Source organism: Phascolarctos cinereus, unplaced genomic scaffold, assembly GCF_003287225.1.
Source record: "Phascolarctos cinereus isolate Bilbo 61053 unplaced genomic scaffold, phaCin_HiC Scaffold_9;HRSCAF=440, whole genome shotgun sequence".
Taxonomy (NCBI): domain Eukaryota; kingdom Metazoa; phylum Chordata; class Mammalia; order Diprotodontia; family Phascolarctidae; genus Phascolarctos; species Phascolarctos cinereus.
In genome coordinates, this window is record NW_027556402.1 from 189,921,230 (window position 1) to 189,940,386 (window position 19,157).

The following is a 19,157-nucleotide window of genomic DNA, read 5'->3' on the forward strand; positions in this document are numbered from 1 at the left end:
ATATCTCGGCCAAGTTATTGAAACTGCTCAGACTTTACATCATCTGTAAAATGGGAGGAGAATCAGACAAGACAGCCTCTAAAGTCCCTTCTATCTCTAAGCTGATGATCCTAGGATCCTAAGGTGGTAGTGGTGGGGCTAGAGAATAGGGGGCAGGCATAATATCCCGTCAGAGCTGAGTATAAAGTAGTACTCAACAAATATCAATACCTGGAACATAGGATGCTTCCTGTAGCTGAAAATATAGATGATCTAGTCCAATATCCTTAACTTACATATAGTGGAATTGAGGTTTGGTGAGATGAAGAGAATTGTGCAAGATCACAAAACTAGTATGACACCACAGCTGGTGACTCAGTCAGGAACCTATGCCCTAAGTCTTTTGGTTCCCCATCCTCTTCTCTCTCCCTTGCAACTTGTTAAGGCTCCCTTCTGTCAAAACTGGAAGGTTTTACTAAAGCAGTTCAGAGCACAGGGCAGTGCAAGCTATTTTGGTTCTTCCTAGAATCCATTCTCACAGAACTGGAGTGCAGGGTGGGGTGAAGATGGGAAGTTCAGGAAAGAAGGAGGAACTTCCTCCTAAATAATAATGAGCATTTACATAGCTAGAATTTATATCAAACTTTAAGGTTAGCAAATCACTTGACATCTATTAATTTCATTTATCATCACAACTCTGCAAGTGATATTATGATCAATATTTTACAAATGAAGAAAATGAGGCTGAGAGTGAGTAAACGAATTGCCCAGCTCACACAGTTAAGAAGAATCTGGGGTAGGAATAGAAATCAAGGCTTCCTAATTCCAGATCCTGCCCAACCCTCCTCCTTAAAACAATGCTGAAAAGCCCTTATACCAGGGGGTTCCCCCACAGACCAGGGTCTTCTTTCCTATGTAGGACCTAGAAAAAATGGACAGAGATGGCATCCTTTAGGCATGTAAACTCTTCCCACGCATGCTTGATTTACTCAGAGATCACTATTGATCCATGTTCATTTTGAAGAAGCAATGTTAGTACGTCAAGAGCGATAGTGCCTCATCCTAAAAAAAGGTGCTGTGAGTGACAATATTTGATATTGCATGAGCTACAGATTTCTAATTCTGCGTCTGTAAGCCTGTACAGGTTTGTCAGCCAGGTTGAAATCTTATCCTTTTATATCCATCCTCCTTCCTGGAAACCTTCCCCATGTCCCTCGAATCTGAGACCTTTATTTTGACATTCGGCCAAATCTCCAGCTGGCCAAAATCACCAGGGGGAAATGAAGAGGAGGTGATTTGTGTCAGTTTCTGGAAGTCTTTCTTACCAGACCCCCTCCCATAGTCGGCTGTATCTTACTCAGATATAGGGAAGTCAATGAGAAGAATAACAGCTGATGTTTACATGTAGAGTGACTCAGTGTTTATGAAACACTTTACAAATGTGCTGTCATTTGAACATCACAGCAATTGCGGGAAACAGGGACTGTGATTATACCCATTTTACAAATGAGTAATTTGAGGATCAGAGTAACAAAGTTATTTGCCCATGATGATGTGGCTAGTAAGTTTCAGAGTCAGAATTTCAACCCAGGTCTCGTTGATTTTTAACAGCAACACTCTATCTACTTAAGCCGTGATATCTCTCAGTCCTGCCAGATGAAAAAACAAAGGTTCACAGAGGTGAAATAATTTGCCCATGACTACACAGCAAGTGTCAGGATTTGAACCCAGATCTTCTTTACTCCAAGACCAACACTCTCACCATTCAAGCCAGACTACCTCTTAGTTCTGTTTTTACAAGCTTTACCAAACATCAAAATGGCCACGGTATATTTGAAGTAGTGTAGTGTAAAGGACTTTGACTCAGAGGATTTGAATTCAGGTCACAGGTCTTTGACTCACTAGCTATGTGACCTTGGGCAAATTACTTCATCTCTCATGTCTCAGTTTCCTCCTCTGTAGAATGGGAATAAAAACATTTGCACTAATTATCTCATAGGGTTTATGTAAGTTAACTGCTAGTTAAACATGGAAAAACTGTCATTATTATTATTCAATCATTAAAATGAATGCATATTGCTACAGCATAATAAGAAGCATCTTGCTTTATTTACTTTCTACTCTTTTAGGAAAATCTACGTTTTGCCACAAACTCTCTATAGAAATCAAAAAATGATTACCAATTAGAGAAGGATTTTGGGTAAAGGGGAAGTTGCTTTGCATGTTCTAAAGTAATATATCTTCAGGGTCAATATGGTTGTATGTATGTTTTTTCTCTGCTATAACCTTATTTCAGGTAAGATATTTTAAATAATATTTTCTAAATGTGCTGGCAACATTGGCAGAGGAGAATTTCCGTTTTCATTTTGGAAAAATGTTCTACTGTGAAAGCTGGCAGGCTGTTGGCACACTACGGGAGGTAGTGCTAGATAAGGGAAAGGTAGTGTGGGGCCATATTACAAAGGGTCTTGAATGCCAAGACAAGGAGCTTATGACTTATTCCATATGAAATGAGGAGCCACCTCAGATGCCTAAAGCCAGAGGTGTCAAATTCCCCAACAAAACCAAATTAAAATGTAATTGGCAAATATTTAACAAAATAGATAAAAATACAACACACAATGTTAATTTCTGGTTTTCTAAGAATGTGCAGGGGCAGGGATCCATTGCTATTCGAGGTTAATAACACTGCCTAAGACCATACAGCTAATAAATTAGAACCCTTAATGGAGGTAAATAAATAGGTTGTCGATAAAAATCAACCAAGTGCCAATGGATGCAGCTTTCTGTATAGCTCTAGTCAGATTCTTATTGCGGGCATCTATCAGCTTCTGGATCGTTCCCTATCCTTCAAAAACAGAAAAGATTATTACCTGGCTCCCAGTCTTCCTCTTTACCTCAGTGCCTGCCCTCAACCTTGGGGGATTCAATATTTATATGAATGTCTTTTCAAACACTTTGCTCATGAAGTTCGTAATTTTACATCTCCGTACTATCTCAGTTAGCACGGGGCTATCATGTCTTTGAGGTCACTGTCACCCAAGACTCTCCTACCGACATGAACTCAAACTCTGAAATGTCTCTCTCTGATCATAATCTCCTGTCTTTCCAGCTCTTCCTCAGCGTCACTCATCCAAAACCTATTTTTCATCTTTATCGGAAAATCTAGTCTTCCATCCTTCCCTGCTCTTCAGTCCATCATCCCTCCTCTGGTTTTACCTTCATCTTATTGCCAACCACCTCAACTCTACACTGCTCTCTAACCTCAAACCCCTTGGCTCTTGCTCCTTTCCCTTCCAGTCCCCATCTCTTTCCCCTCCTGAGAGAATGTTAAACACAACATCTACAAAGGAGAATTCTTTCTCTTTTGCTCATCACCCTCTCAGACATCGTCTTCCCTGAGCTCCTCTGTTTCTATTGAGGATACCAGTTTTTGGCTCAGTCATTTCAGTTAAGAACCACAGGGACATCCCTGACTCCTTCTAAACTATTGCCATCCCTTTATTCTGATAATTGATCAATTGCTGAGGTTTGTTGATTTGATTTCCTTAAAAAAATTAAGGCTATCTCCCTGATTCATCCAGATTGGAACTCATGAGTCCAAAGCCACTACTTATTGGTATGGGAGCTTTGACGTGCTCTCTTTCCAACTGAAGCCAGTTTGTTCCTTCTTAGGCAACTTGGAGGGACCACCACCACCACCACCACTAACTCCTGAGACCACATCACATTAATGCTTAACTTAGTGCCAACAGCCCATCAGCACAGTCTAACGTAATTCAGAATTCCTGAGCTCAAGAGTTCCACCAGGCTTAGTCTCCTGATAGTTAGAATTACAGGCATGCACCACCATGCCCACCTTGCCTCAATTTCTATAACATCCATCTTTTCCTTACTCACAATCCAGCTACCACAGGTCAGGCCCTTGGTCTCTTTTTCATGAATTATAGTAAAGATCTCCTAATTAGTCTTTGTCTTCTACTTTTGTCTCTGATAGCCGCCGAAAAATCTCTATGGCACAGGTGTTTCCTTGCTTAAAATGCTTCAGTATCACCCTACTGCTTCTAAAATGAAATTCAAACTCCCTGGCCTAGCATTTATTAAGGCCCTTCACAGTCTGGCTCCCATTTACCTTTCCAACCTTATTTCATATTACTTTCCTTCAAGGACTCTATGTTCCAATTAAATTTGACTATTTAAGGTTCCCAAATATCAACATTCCATCTCTCATCTATATGTATTCACATTGGCTTTCTGACCTGCCTGAGATATACTTCCTCATCTTCAGTTTCTGATCCCTGTCCTCCTACAAGGCCTGGTTCAATGCCACCTTCTCCAAGAAGGCTTCCTTGACCTGTCTGGTTATTAATGGTCTCTCCCTTTTCAAATTTGCTGTTGTTGTTATTGTTGTTGGTGGTGGTGGTGGCCATTTCAGTCACATCCAGCTCTTCATGACCCCATTTGGGGTTTTCTTGGCAAAGATACTGGAGGGGTTTGCCATTTCCTTCTCCAGCTCATTTTACAGATGAGGAAACTAAGGCAAACAGGGTTAAGTGACTTGCCAGGGTCACACAGTTAGTAAGTGTCTGAGGCCCAGTTTGAATTCAGGAAGATGATCCTTCTGACTCCAGGCCTGGCACTCTATTCCTTAAGCCACCTAGCTCTCTGGGGTCAGGAAGACATGAGTTTGAATAGAGCCTCAGACACTTGCTAGCTATGTGACTCTGGCCCAAGTCATTTAAATTCTTTCTCTTGGCTTCCTCAATTATAAATGAGGACAATAATTGCATTTACCATCCAGGGCTGTTGTGAGGATCAAATGAGATAATATTGGTAAAGTGCTTAGTACAGTTCCTGGCATATAATAGGCACTCTAGAGAGGCTTATTCCCTTCCTCATTCCTTCTTTTTGCTGTGTTAACAGTCCCTATCAAATGCTAATAGCTTCCCAAGCTAGAGTTCTTGACCTCTTGTGCGTTGTGGGTTCCTGTAGCAGTCTGGTGGAACCTATGGACCCCTTCTCAGAATAAAGTTTTTAAATGCACAAACTAAATTTCAGAGAATTACAAAGGAAATTGATTATTCGGAAAGAGTTAACAAAAATTTTTAAGTTTAGAGACACCGAGTTAAGGACACTTGCTCTAACATTTATCTGCCCAGGAAACATACCATTAGGTTGGGGCTAGAAAGTCAACAGGGACACAATCTGCTCTGTCCTTGTTGGCTGTCAGCACCATGACCTTCAAAGTCAAGTGAACAGAGCCATGCAACTTCCCTGCAGGTGACAGCAAGGGATTTGCCACAAGCTCTTTTGTAGCTATTTGTTTTGTCCTATAGATGTGCAGACTGATTGGAATGAAACCTGCACGTGTTTTTATCTCTGGCCTACCCTGACTGAAGCCTTTCACTGGCCACTGACAAGGGTTCACTATGACCTAGGAACAATATTCACATAAGAACCAGCCCCAAGCAGTGATCACACGCTGGAGGCTGATAAAAAAATGGCAGCCTTTGACCTGCCCGTTGACAAAAGTTACGAAGCAAAAATAAAAGCGAGGAATTGTGAAGAAGAAACTAGTGATCATCACGCTTACCTTTTCTTCTATTTCTTTCAGTTGTCGTTTCTGAAGTTCTATTTTATCCTCTAGGTCCCGAATCCTCTGAAACATAGAAAGTATATGTCAATAGGTGGGTGAATAAATAATAATTAATGTTTGTATACTGCCTTGAGATTTGCAAAGCATTTTACAAATATCTTATTTTATTCTCACAACAACTCTGGGAGGTAAATGCCATTATTATCCACATTTTATAGATGAGGAAACTGAGGCAGACAGAGGTTTAATGACATGTCAAGGATTACCCATATAGCAAGTGTCTGCATCTGGATTTGAACTCAGGTCTTCCCGACTCTAGGCCCTATGTTCTATCTGCTGTACTACCTACATTTTCTCCTCTACAAAATGGGACAACTCTTACCTTACCCTGCCAACCTCACAGGTGGGTTGAGAGGATCCAGTGAAATAGTATTGAGTCCCATATTCTGGCCCAGAAAATCACAAAATCACAGGAATTCAGGGTTAGAAGAAAACTCAACTACCATTTAGTCCAACCCCATGCATCCAAAGAATCCTCTCTACATCATACTCATGATACCACATACCTGCTAGTCTTAAAAAAGCTATATTTGCCTCCTAATTCCTTTTTCATGCCTAATGTGGTAGCTTGTTTTAAAAACAAGCATTTCTTTCCTACTTTATGGTCTACAAAGCACTTTTCATTCCCTCTCTCTTATGGACCTTCCGACTACTTTGAGGAAAAGGTGCCAATAAAAATTATGATTCCCATTTCACAAATAAAGAAACTGAGGTTGCAAGAGGTCAAGTGACATGGACATGATTAACCAGCTATTAAGTGTCAGAGGAAGAATTTGAGGATATGATGCTCTATCCACTATGCCATACTTCCTCTCAAGATCTCCAAATGCCACAAATTAAATTCCAAAACCAAACCATTTAACACATCTCATTGACTTGACTTTAACAATCCTAAAATAATAAGTAATCTTTGAGTTCAACTAGGACAACTCCTTGGCTAAAGTGGGAATCTCCTGTTAAACATCTCCAATATGTGCATAATCCAGTTATTTCTTAAACCCCTCCAGTGAAGAAAAGCACATTACCTCAAAAGGCAACCCATTCCACTGCTTAATAAGCATAGGGACATTTTTTTCTCATATTGAGTGGAAGTCCATTCTTCATGACTTTCACTTGCTACTGTTCCCTCCCTCTACAGTCACTAATAATAACTAATATATACATTATTTTTATTATTTCCATTTTACAGATGAGAAAAGGTTAAGTGATTTACCCAGGGTCATGCTGCTCTGACAGTTAAGTGTTAGAGGTCAGATTTGTATTCAAGTCTTCCTAACTCTGGTCCTGCACTCTATCCACCATATTATTTCAACAAACATTTATTAAGTTTCTACTGTATACAGAACACTAGGCTAAGTACAGAGTCAATATATAAAGTTTCAATAAGATACAATCTTATCATTACACCTTCATTAAGTATAAGCTTGGCTACTGACTCCTGTTTGACTATCATGTACCAGTCCTTCAGATGAAGAAATATTGGGGGGAGCCAAGATGGCGGAGTTAAAAGGTAGTTGCTCTCACTCTCCCCTATCAACCTCTGAAAACCCAGAAAATATCACCACAGAAAAAAAAAAACCCTGGAACACCTGAACTAGAAGAAGGACGAGGAGCAGCAGTGCAGCAGCCCAGCAAACGGGTCTCCCAGTGCCTCAGCAAAAATAAGGGAGGCAGAACTACAAGGGGCCCCAGGCGGACAAGTACCCTGTGGCATTCATCTGAAAGGAGGTGAAGAAAACAACCTAAAGGCTTCCTAAAGCCCTGGCCTTGCTGATTCCAACCCAACACCAGGTGAGCTGTAGGAGCCCTGAAGCCTCCAATTGTGAAGAAATCCTGAAGCCCAGGTGGTGGAGCAGGCAAACACCAACACCTGGACCTCCAAGTGCCTCAGTGAGGGCAGAGGGAACCAGTGGAAACCAGCTCAGAAAACCACCAGGAGCCTCGGCACTCCACACAAAGGAATCTCCCAGTGCATTAGCAGAAACGAGGGAGACAACACTGCAGGGGGCCCCAGGCAGATAAACACCCTGCAGCACCCATCTAAAAGGAGCTGAAGAAAGCTAAAGGAAAGGAAAAGCAGGCAACCTAGAATTGCCTGAAAGTTCCAGCCTTGCTGATTCCAGCCCACATGAGGTAAGCTGCCAGAAACCTACAGCCTCCAATTCCCAGCATAAGAGGCCCCAGCACGCAAAGCCAGTGACCAAGACCTAGGCTCCCAACACAAGAAGCTTGGGTCAGTACCCTCTGTTCCCCAGCAGGAGAGCTCAATCTCTTTAAAGGCCAGGGAATAAAGAAACACCATGAGTAAAAAGAAACGTACCATAGATTCATATTATGAGAAGAGTGAAGATCAAGACAGAAATTCTGAAGAGGACAACATTGTCAACAAACCCACATCTGCAACAACAAAAGGGAATATGAACTGGTCTGAAGCCCAAAAAGCCTTCTTAGAAGAGCTCAAGAAGGATTTTAATAGTCAAATGAGAGAGGTAAAGAGTCCTTCAAAAATACAATTGGCCAATTGGAAAAAAAAATACACTGAAGAAAACAAGTCCCTAAAAAACACAATTGGCCAGTTGAAGAAGGAAGTACAAAAACTAACAGAAGAAAACAATCTGTTAAAAACTAGAATTGGACAAATGGAAACTAATGTCTCTATGAGAGAGCAAGAATCAGTCAAACAGAAACAAAAAAATGAAAAAATCAATGAAAATGTAAAATACCTCATCAGTAAAACAACCAACCTGGAAAATCGACTCAGGAGAGACAATTTAAAAATTATTGGACTACCTGAAAATCATGATGAAAAAAAAGAGCCTGGACAGTATCTTTCAGGAAATCATAAAGGAAAACTGCCCAGAAGTCCTAGAACCAGAAGGGAAAATAACCATAGAAAGAATCCACCGATCACCACCTGAAAGAGATCCCAAATTGACAACGCCAAGAAATATAATAGCAAAATTCCAAAATTACCAGATGAAAGAGAAGGTGCTGCAAGCAGCCAGAAAGAAACAATTTAAATATCATGGAACCACAGTCAGGATTACACAGGACCTTGCAGCTTCTACATTAAAAGACGCAGGGCATGGAACATGATATTCCGTAAGGCAAAGGAGCTTGGAATGCAGCCAAGGATCAATTACCCAGCAAAAATGAGCATCATTTTTCAAGGGAGGAGTGGATATTCAACAAATAGGAGACTTCCAAACTTTCCTGATAAAAAGACCAGAGCTCAACAAAAAATTTGATCTTCAAGTACAGGACTCAAGAAGGACTTAAAAAGGTAAATGGGACAGAAGGATACAATATGTTGTTAATAAGGGGGGGGCTGTTTAAACCCCTACAAGGGAATATGAGACTTGCAACCCTTGAGAACTGTATTGTTATTACACCTTGTTAAAGGAGTATACATAAAGAGGGTGGATATTAGTTGACTTTGATGTAATGATAAAAAAAAATCTAATCAAGTGGGTTAAATGGATCCAAATAAGTGGATCAATCTGATCTTAGAAAATGTACTGAGAAAGGAGGAGGCAGACAAGGGTAAATTACATTACAGGAAAAGACACAAAATCCTATTACAGCAGAGGGAAAGAGGGGGGGAGCATTGTTTGAACCTTACTCTCATCAGATTTGGCTCAAGAAGGGCATAATACATAATCAGTTAGGTATAGAAATCTAACTTGCCCTATAGGCAGTAGGAGGGAAAAGGGGAAAGAAAAGGGAGGAGGGAAAGAAAAGGGAGGGGGGAAAGAAGGAGGGAAGCAGCAGTAAGACTAAAGGGGAAGAAAAGGGAAAGGGATAATAAAAGGGGGAACTGAAGGAGGGGTGGTCAAAAGCAAAACACTAGTGAAGGGGAGAAAGGAAAAAGGAGAAAGAAAAGCATAAATGGGGGGAAAGGATGGAGAAAAAGACACAGATAGTAATCATAACTGTGAATGTGAATGGGATGAACTCTCCCATAAAATGGAAATGGATTGCAGAATGGATTAAAAACCATAATCCTACAATATGTTGTTTACAGGAAACACATTTGAAAAAGAGTGACACATACAGGGTAAAGGTAAAAGGCTGGAGCAGAATATATTATGTGTCAGCTGAAGTGAAAAAGCAGGAGGTAGCAATCCTGATCTCAGACAAAGCAAAAGCAAAAATAGATCTAATCAAAAGAGATAAGGAAGGAAACTACATCCTGCTAAAAGGCACCATAGACAATGAAGTAATATCATTACTAAACATATATGCACCAAATGGTATAGCATCCAAATTCTTACAGGAGAAGTTCAGGGAGTTACAGGAAGAAATAGACAGCAAAACTATACTAGTGGGGGACCTGAACCTCCCCCTCTCGCACTAGATAAGTCTAACCACAAAATAAACAAGAAAGAAGTTAAGGAGGTGAATAGAACATTAGAAAAGTTAGGTATGATAGACCTCTGGAGAAAACTGAATGGGGATAGAAAGGAATATACTTTTTTCTCGGCAGTACATGGCACATACACAAAAATTGACCATGTACTAGGGCATAAAAACCTCACAATCCAATGCAGAAAGGCAGAAATATTAAATGCATCCTTTTCAGATCATGGTACAATAAAAATTATATGTAATAAAGGGCCATGGAAAGATAGACTAAAAAATAATTGGAAACTAAATAATCTAATCCTAAAAAATGATTGGGTCAAACAACAAATCATAGAAACAATCAATAATTTCATTCAAGAGAATGACAATAATGAGACAACATACCAAAACCTATGGGATGCAGACAAAGCAGTTCTTAGGGGAAGTTTTATATCTCTAAATGCTTACATAAATAAAATAGAAAAAGAGGAGATTAATGAATTGGGCATACAACTAAAAAACTAGAAAAAGAACAAATTAAAAATCCTCAACTAAACCAAATTAGAAATATTGAAAACCAAAGGAAAAATTAATAAATTGAAATTAAGAAAACTATTGAACTAATAAATAAAACTAAGAGCTGGTTTTATGAAAAAACCAATAAAATAGATAACCTTTGGTTAATTTAATTAAAAAAAAGAAAGAAGAAAACCAAATTACTAGTATCAAGAATGAAAAGGGAAGCTACCACCAAGGAAGAGGAAATTAAAACAATAATTAGGAATTATTTTGCCCAACTATATGCCAACAAATTTGACAATCTTAGTGAAATGGATACATATTTACAAAAATATAAATTGCCCAGATTAACAAAGAGGAAGTAAAATACTTAAATAACCCCATCTCAGAAAAAGAAATTGAACAAGCCATTGATGAACTCCCTAGGAAAAAATCTCCAGGGCCAGATGGATTTACATGCGAATTCTATCAAACATTTAAAGAACAATTAATTCCAATACTATATAGACTATTTGGGAAAATAGGTGAAGAAGGAGTCTTACCAAATTCTTTTTATGATACAAATATGGTGTTGATACCTAAACCAGGAAGAGTCAAAATAGAGAAAGAAAATTATAGACCAATTTCTCTAATGAATATAGATGCAAAAATTTTAAACAAAATACTAGCAATAGATTGCAGCAACTTATCACAAGAATAATACACTATGACCAGGTAGGATTTATACCAGGAATGCAGGGTTGGTTCAATATTAGGAAAACTATCAGCATCATTGAGCATATCAACACCAAAACCAACAGAAACCACATGATCATCTCAATAGATGCAGAAAAAGCTTTTGATAAAATACAACACCCATTCCTATTAAAAACACTAGAAAGCATAGGTATAAATGGAGTCTTCCTTAAAATAATAAATAGCATATATCTAAAACCTTCAGCAAGCATTATATGTAATGGGGACAGGCTAGAAGCATTTCCAATAAGATGGGGTGAAACAAGGATGTCCATTATCACCACTGTTATTCAATATTGTACTGGAAACCTTAGCTTTAGCAATAAGAGAAGAAAAAGAAATTGAAGGCATTAGAATAGGCAAAGAAGAAACAAAGCTATCACTCTTTGCAGATGACATGATGATATACTTAGAGAATCCTAGAGAATCAATAAAAAAACTACTTGAAATAATAAACAACTTTAGCAAAGTTGCAGGCTATAAAATAAACCCACATAAATCATCAGCATTTCTATATATTACCAACAAAGCCCAACAGCAAGAGATAGAGAAATCCCATTTAAACTTACTGTAGACATTATAAAATATTTAGGAGTCTACCTCCCAAAACAAACCCAGGAACTCTATGAACACAATTACAAAACACTTTTCACACAAATAAAATCAGATCTAAATAATTGGAAAAACATCAGTTGCTCATGGGTAGGCCGAGCTAATATAATAAAAATGACAATCCTACCTAAGCTAATTTACTTATTCAGTGCCATACCAATCAAACTACCAAAAATTATTTTATAGAGTTAGAAAAAATAATAACAAGATTCATTTGGAAAAACAAAAGGTCCAGAATATCAAAGGAACTAATGAAAAGAAATGCAGGGGAAGGTGGCCTAGCAATTCCAGATCTTAAATTGTATTATAAAGCAGCAATCATCAAAACTGCTTGGTACTGGCTAAGAAATAGGGAGGTGGATCAGTGGAATAGGTTAAATATGCAAGACACAGTAGTCAATGACTATAGTAATCTATTATTTGATAAACCCAAAGACCCCAGCTTCTGGGATAAGAACCCACTCTTTGAAAAAAACTGCTGGGAAAACTGGAAAAGAGTATGGCAGAAACTAGGCATAGACCCAAATCTCACACCATATACCAAAATAAAGTCAAAATGGGTTCATGACTTAGATATAAAGGCTGATACCATAAGTAAACTGGGAGAACAAGGAATAGTTTACCTATCAGATCTATGGAGAACAGAAGAATTCATGATCAAACAGGAGATAGAGAACATTATGAAAAGCAAAATGGATAATTTTGATTACATTAAATTGAAAAGTTTTTGCACAAACAAAGCCAATGCAACTAAGATTAGAAGGAAGGTAGAAAATTGGGAAAGAATTTTTACAACCAGTCTCTCTGATAAAGGCCTCATTTCTAAAATATATAGAGAATTAAGACAAATTTATAAGAACACAAGCCATTCCCCAATTGATAAATGGTCAAAGGATATGAACAGACAGTTCTCAGATGAAGAAATTAAAGCCATCTATAGTCATATGAAAAAATGCTCTAAATCATTATTGATTAGAGAAATGCAAATCAAAACAACTCTGAGGTACCACATCACACCTATCAGATTGGCCAACATGACAAAACAGGAAAATGATAAATGTTGGAGAAGATGTGGGAAAATTGGAACACTAATACATTGTTGGTGGAGTTGTGAAATGATCCAACCATTTTGGAGAACAATTTGGAACTATGCCCAAAGGGCTACAAAAATGTGCATACCCTTTGATCCAGCAATAGCACTTCTAGGGCTATATCCCAAAGAGATCAAACAAATGGGAAAAGGACCCACATGTACAAAAATATTCATAGCAGCTCTTTTTGTGGTGGCAAAGAATTGGAAATTGAGAGGATGCCCATCAATTGGGGAATGGCTGAGCAAGTTGTGGTATATGAATGTAATGGAATACTACTGTTCTATAAGAAATGATGAACAGGCTGACTTCAGAAAAACCTGGAAAGACTTATATGGTCTGATGCTGAGTGAAGTGAGCAGAACCAAGAGGACATTGTACACAATAACAGCCATGTTATGCAATGACTAAGATTGTTAAACTGAACCCTTCTCAGCATTACGAGGATCTAAGACATCTCTAGAGGCCTCAGGATGGAAAATGCTGTCCACATCCAAAGAAAGAACTATGGAAGTCGAATCACTATCACTTATTTTTACCTTGTGTTGAGTTTTGTTTCATCTTTCTGATGGTTCCTCCTATTGGTTTTAATTTTTACTTACAACTTCACTAATGTGAAAATATGTTTAATGGGTATGTAAATGTAAAGCCTATATCAGATTGTGTGCCGTCTTGGGGAGGGCAGGCAGGGGAGGGAGGAAGGGGGAGAAAAATTTTCAACTCAAAAGCATATGGAAGTGATTGTTGATAAACCAAAATAAGTTAATAAAAAAAAGAAATATTGGATTCATAATATATAGGGTTCAAAATCAGTATGGTGAAAACTTCAGCTACCACTTTGCTTCAATTCATCAAACATTTACCATGTTTGATTCTATGTGTGAGATACGAGATAGACCATGGATACACAGAGATAAAAACAAAACAGTCCCTGCCCTTTGAGAGCTTACCTTCACTTGGGAGGCTATACAACATATACACACAAAAATAAATATTTCATGAGATAATTTGAGGAAGAAAACACAAGCAACTTGGAGGGAGGGGGATACCTCCCTGGAGGAGGGGATACCAGAGTTGGGCCTTGAAGGTAGCCAAGGATGATGAAGATTATGAGAGACAAAGACAGGGAGGAAGTATATTCCAGGATTGGGGGAAGCCTAAAAGAATATATAGAAATGGGAAATGAAACACAGTTCAGAGAACAGTTAATAATCCCATCTGGCTGCAATGTAGAGTACACAAAGGGGAATAATGGAAAGTAAAAGCCAAACTGTGGAGATCCTTAAATATCAGGCTTTGGGAAGGGTGAGTGGAGAGGGGGAGACTCAGTCTATCAGTCTTAAAGGCAATAGGAAATAACCAAAGGTTTTTGAGAAAAGGAATAACTGATCTATGCCCTAAAGGGTTGTAGGGTGGAAGGGGAAGAGATGGGCATATAACATGGATGCATATAACCTAAGAGAGAATGTGATAGAGTAAAGAAAGAATCCAATGAAAATGCTCCAAGAAAACTAGAGGGAGAGGAATCTAGGAAGAGATTCATAGAGGAAGTCATGAATGAGAAGGACTTTGAAGGATGAGGATTTCAATGTTTCGCCACTGACTAATGGTTCACTTCCATTAAGTTTTTTCTCCACATCCAGACTGAAAACCACCTGACAACAAAGACCTTGGCTTCATTTTTAGGAGATGAGAGGGCAACACAGTAGAAAGTACATAGTAGAGCGGTCAGGGGTGGGGAACCTACGGCCTTGAGACCACATGTGGCCCTCAAGTGCGGCCCTTTGACTGAATCCAAACTTCAAAGAACAAATCCTTTTATTAAGGATTTATTAATGGATTTTTAAGGATTTATTAATGCCCTGCCTTTAGACACTAATATTTTGTATAGTGTATCGCATGTAGTACACAGACAATAAGCCAATTTTTAGCTCCTCTCATGGTTAGGTGCTAGAATCTTTGTATGAATGCAAGCCAGGCTATTTGATATAAAATAAATAAGATCACAGTGTAGAAATTTCTAAACCTAGATACTGAGCAACACTTAGACCTTTGGAGTATAACTCTAGAGCTGGAAGATACCATGTAGTACAACTCTTTCATTTTACAGATGAGGATACTGAGGCCTGGGAAGGTTAAGTGACTTCTCCAAGGCCATATGGGATGTACCTGCAAAGATGGAATTGGAACCCACATTGTCTGACTCCAGAGCCAGTGTTGTTTTGAACTGAATTATCCCAAGCAAAAGACTCTTCTAAAATGATTATAACTTCAATATGTATTACTTACTTCTTACATGGTTCAGTAGAACTAATAACTCATATGCAATATAAAATATAGCATATATGGCACTTTGCAGTTTAAGGGATACTTTCACGTATATTATTTCATATGACAATGGCAACAGTCCTACAGGTTTGGAAGGGTAGAGATTATTGTCTTTATTCTACAGATAAGGATACTGAGGCACAGATAAGAAAAGCAACTTGCTGATAGTTACACAGTGAGCAGAAATCCTCTAACCTTTCTTCTACAGCCTATTTATTTTCTTTAAAAGATGTGTGTGTAGTGATAGTCAATCAATTAGAGAATTTAGAAGAAATAATTATCTACAAAAATGTAAATTACCATGATGGACATGACAGGAAATTAATAATTTATGTAGATCAATCTAAGAGGAAGAAATGGCAATAATTTTAAAGATTACCCTGCAAAAAACACCTGCACAGAATCTCTTACCATTTTGTGTGAGACTGCCTTCACGCCTCAATTTATTGTAATTACAAGATGATTACCATGCCTCAAGTCTCCTTTGTGGGCTCATCATACATATCATGCTCTCCTCCTGAGGGTTTTCCCCAAAATCCTGTTCTAGCTACCCGACTTTTCTGTCTCCATAGTCTCTCTACCCATGACCAATCAGAACCCATGGATATAATTATCTCTATATAGGTGACTCAGATCTAAGTATTCAGCCTTAGTGTCTCCCCTGAACTTCAATGTCAATTGCCTATTGGACATTTCAAAATAGATATCCTGGAGACATCTCAAATCCCACATGTACAGAACAGAATACATTGTTTTTCTCTCTACTCTTTATGAAAATGAAACAAAACCAAAAAAAAAACCCACTCTTATTCTTTATGTTTCCTATTTCTGTCGAAGGCATCATCATCCATTCTGTCTCCCAAGTCCATGAACTTGCTGTTATCCTAAAATCCTCACTTTCCCTCGCCCCACACATCCAATCAGTTGCCAAATCTTGTTCTGTCTACCACCACATCTCTCACTTAAGACCCTTTATGTCTGCTCACCCACTCACTCCACCTTAATTCAGGTTCTCATCACCTTTCACCTGGATTATTCCAACAGTCTTCTCATTGGTGTCCAGCCTTAAATCTCTCCCTACTTCAGTCCATCCTACTGTCAAAGTGGTTTTCTTTAAGAGTAGAACTGATCATATGACTTCCCTGACTCAATCATCTCCAGTGGTTTCCTATCACCTCTAGAATAAAATATAACATTTTTCTTTTAGCTTTAAAATTCCCTCACAACCTTGCTCCACCCAACACTGGACACTATTATTACCCCTTCTACGATCTGCAATCCGGCCAAGTTTCGCTCTCTGTACCCCTTAAATGTAAGCATATTTCTCAATTCATTTAACTTTTTGTGCTCTAAAAACATTTCCATGCACACATATAATAGCCTTTACAGTAAAAATACTTTCACAAGGACGCCATCTCTCACTGCCATGAGCTCACAATGAAGCCCTTATTGCCGGCTAGTGAGTTATGCAAATCACAAGAATCCTAGAACCACACACCACATCTCTACCCTGTGCTCTGATCATCTTATCGATATCAGCTCTGATAATAACTAGCTCTATATGCTTATGACCAACAGACCTTAACATTTTAATTGCTTTCTCTTTAACTCATCTCATTGGGTTACTTCACTCATCCAAACTGCATGAAGCTTTATAGGCCCATGGTGTAACTTCTTCCTTATTATTATGTCTCATTAATGCTAATTACAAGGGAATTCACAGTCATGCTACACTATGAACACCAGTATCTAAGTAATTTTAACATGAATAAGCACTTGATGGCTACTAGCCAACCTGGCTGACCTAGAATTTATCCCTCCATTTAATTTATTAGGAGAACTTATGCTCATCCTCTTATCCTTCTTATAATAAAATTTCTCTCCTATGCTTCTAGTCATTATTAATGCTGTCATTACAGTCTTAGACTCTCTGTATATACAAAATGGGGGAAAATCAATATGTCATATTATCCTAATTCTATCATATATATGAGAACATATACAAATTATCCTCCATATATTGCCTTATATTTTCATCAAATCTAAAATACACTTTTGGTTAGACAAATGTTGTGTTGTTGTTGTTGTGTCACGTCTGACTCTTCATGACCCCATCTGGGCTTTCTTGGCAAAGATACTAGAGTGGTTTACCATTTCCTTCTCCAGCTCATTTTACAGTTAAGGAAACTGGGGGCAAACAGGGTTAGGTGACTTGCCCAGGGCCACACAGCTAGTAAGTGTCTGAGGCTGGATTCAAACTCATGAAGATATTTATTCCTGATTTTAAGCCCAATGCTGTATCCACTGAGCCACCTAGCTACCCCTAGGCAACTTACAAATACAGTTTAAATAAAATATTAGATTCTGAGTTTAAACCAAGAAATTTAAACCTTTTACATGCTGGGAAAGATAACAAAAACTGATAATTTCTATAATTACTGCAGTATATCAAACAGTGGGATGACATAATCAGACCTGTGCTTTAGGAAAATTGTTTTGCCAGCTGTGTGGAGGACAATTGAAGAGGGAAGAAACTTGGGCTACACCAATTAGGAGGCTGTTGCCACAGTCCAGGCATGATGAAACCATAAACTATGGTAGAGGCTACTACCCTAGTAGAGGAAAATAGGAGGAGATGGAGGGAAGAAAAAAAAAGAAAGGAAGGGAGGGAAGGAGGGAGGAAGAAAGGAAACATGTACTAAATGGCCACTAAGTTCCAGGCACTACACTAACTGCTTTATAAATATTTTCTCCTCACAATAACCCTGGGGGATAGGTGTTATTGTCTTCATTTCACATTGAGGAAATTAAAGTAGACAGATGTTAAGTGACTCGCCCAGGATCACACGGTTAATAAGTGTCTATTTTGTATTCAGGTCTTCCTGACTCCCCGTCCCAGCCCTCTATCCATTGTACCACCCTGCTACCTCTGGACAATAAAGAGAAGGATACACATGTGAGAAATGTTGCAGAAGTGGAAACAAGAAGACACAGCAATTGATTGGAAACGCAAACTAAGGTTAAGTGAGGAGGCCAACAGATAGGCTTTTATCCTTTAAAAAATGGGAGCCTCTTATTCAGGGTATCCAAAACCTTAGTTCAGGTTTAAGCTCTTATAGCTTAAGCTCAGTTGGCTGATGCGTCTATAATTCTTTCCTTTTCCCCGGCCATCACTGAATCAACAGCCTGGAAAGTCATTTGTCAACAGTTTCAAAAATGAGACTTTAAAAATCGCACCATTTATTTTTCAATAAATCATCACTTCCAGATGGGATGGGAAAGGCCAAAATAACACTGATTGGTTCCTTCTCAAAATACTTATCTCAGAGGAAAAGAATCTCAACAGGGGATATTAAAGCCTAAAACCTATGAGCACAGAATGAAATGGCAAATTTTTTTTTTACTAGCAACCAGAGGAATTTGGGCTCTGGGAGTGGGGAAGAGGCACAGACCACAGATGAGTTAGAATAAGGAGAAACAAACTCCGGGCCTCATCACTGACCACAGGTAGCTGTGGACTTGTCTTGTGCCCAGAATAGACAATCACAGAATCCCAGAAATGGAAGGCATACCAAGGACCAGGGACCAACCTGGGGAACAACTCATCTCTGGACAAAAATCATTTCTTCTCCATAAGATCCCAAGTGAGTGGTCATCCAGTCACTGCCTGGAGACTTTGACTGAAAAGGAGTAATCCTGGGGAGGTCCACTCCACTTTGGAACAGCTGTAATTGTTAGGTGCAAGTTTCTTAGGACAGGAACTGTATTATTTTATGACTTTGTATCCCAAGTGCCTACTACCCTGGCACATGGTAGACATAATAAATGCCTAATGATACATTGATTAGAAAGTCCAATTCAATTCAATATACCTTATTAAACACTTTCTAAAT

At 38.6% G+C, this 19,157-nt stretch overlaps 1 protein-coding gene across 1 annotated transcript in view; it reads right to left on the reverse strand.

Moving 5' to 3' along the window:
* JAKMIP1 (janus kinase and microtubule interacting protein 1) overlaps positions 1 to 19,157 on the reverse strand; it is a 281,093-nt gene that overhangs the window by 8,711 nt on the left and 253,225 nt on the right. The window contains exon 21 of the mRNA XM_078149018.1: positions 5,573 to 5,638. Coding sequence (XP_078005144.1) covers positions 5,573 to 5,638 — 66 coding nt within the window. The remainder of the gene's footprint in view (positions 1 to 5,572; positions 5,639 to 19,157) is intronic.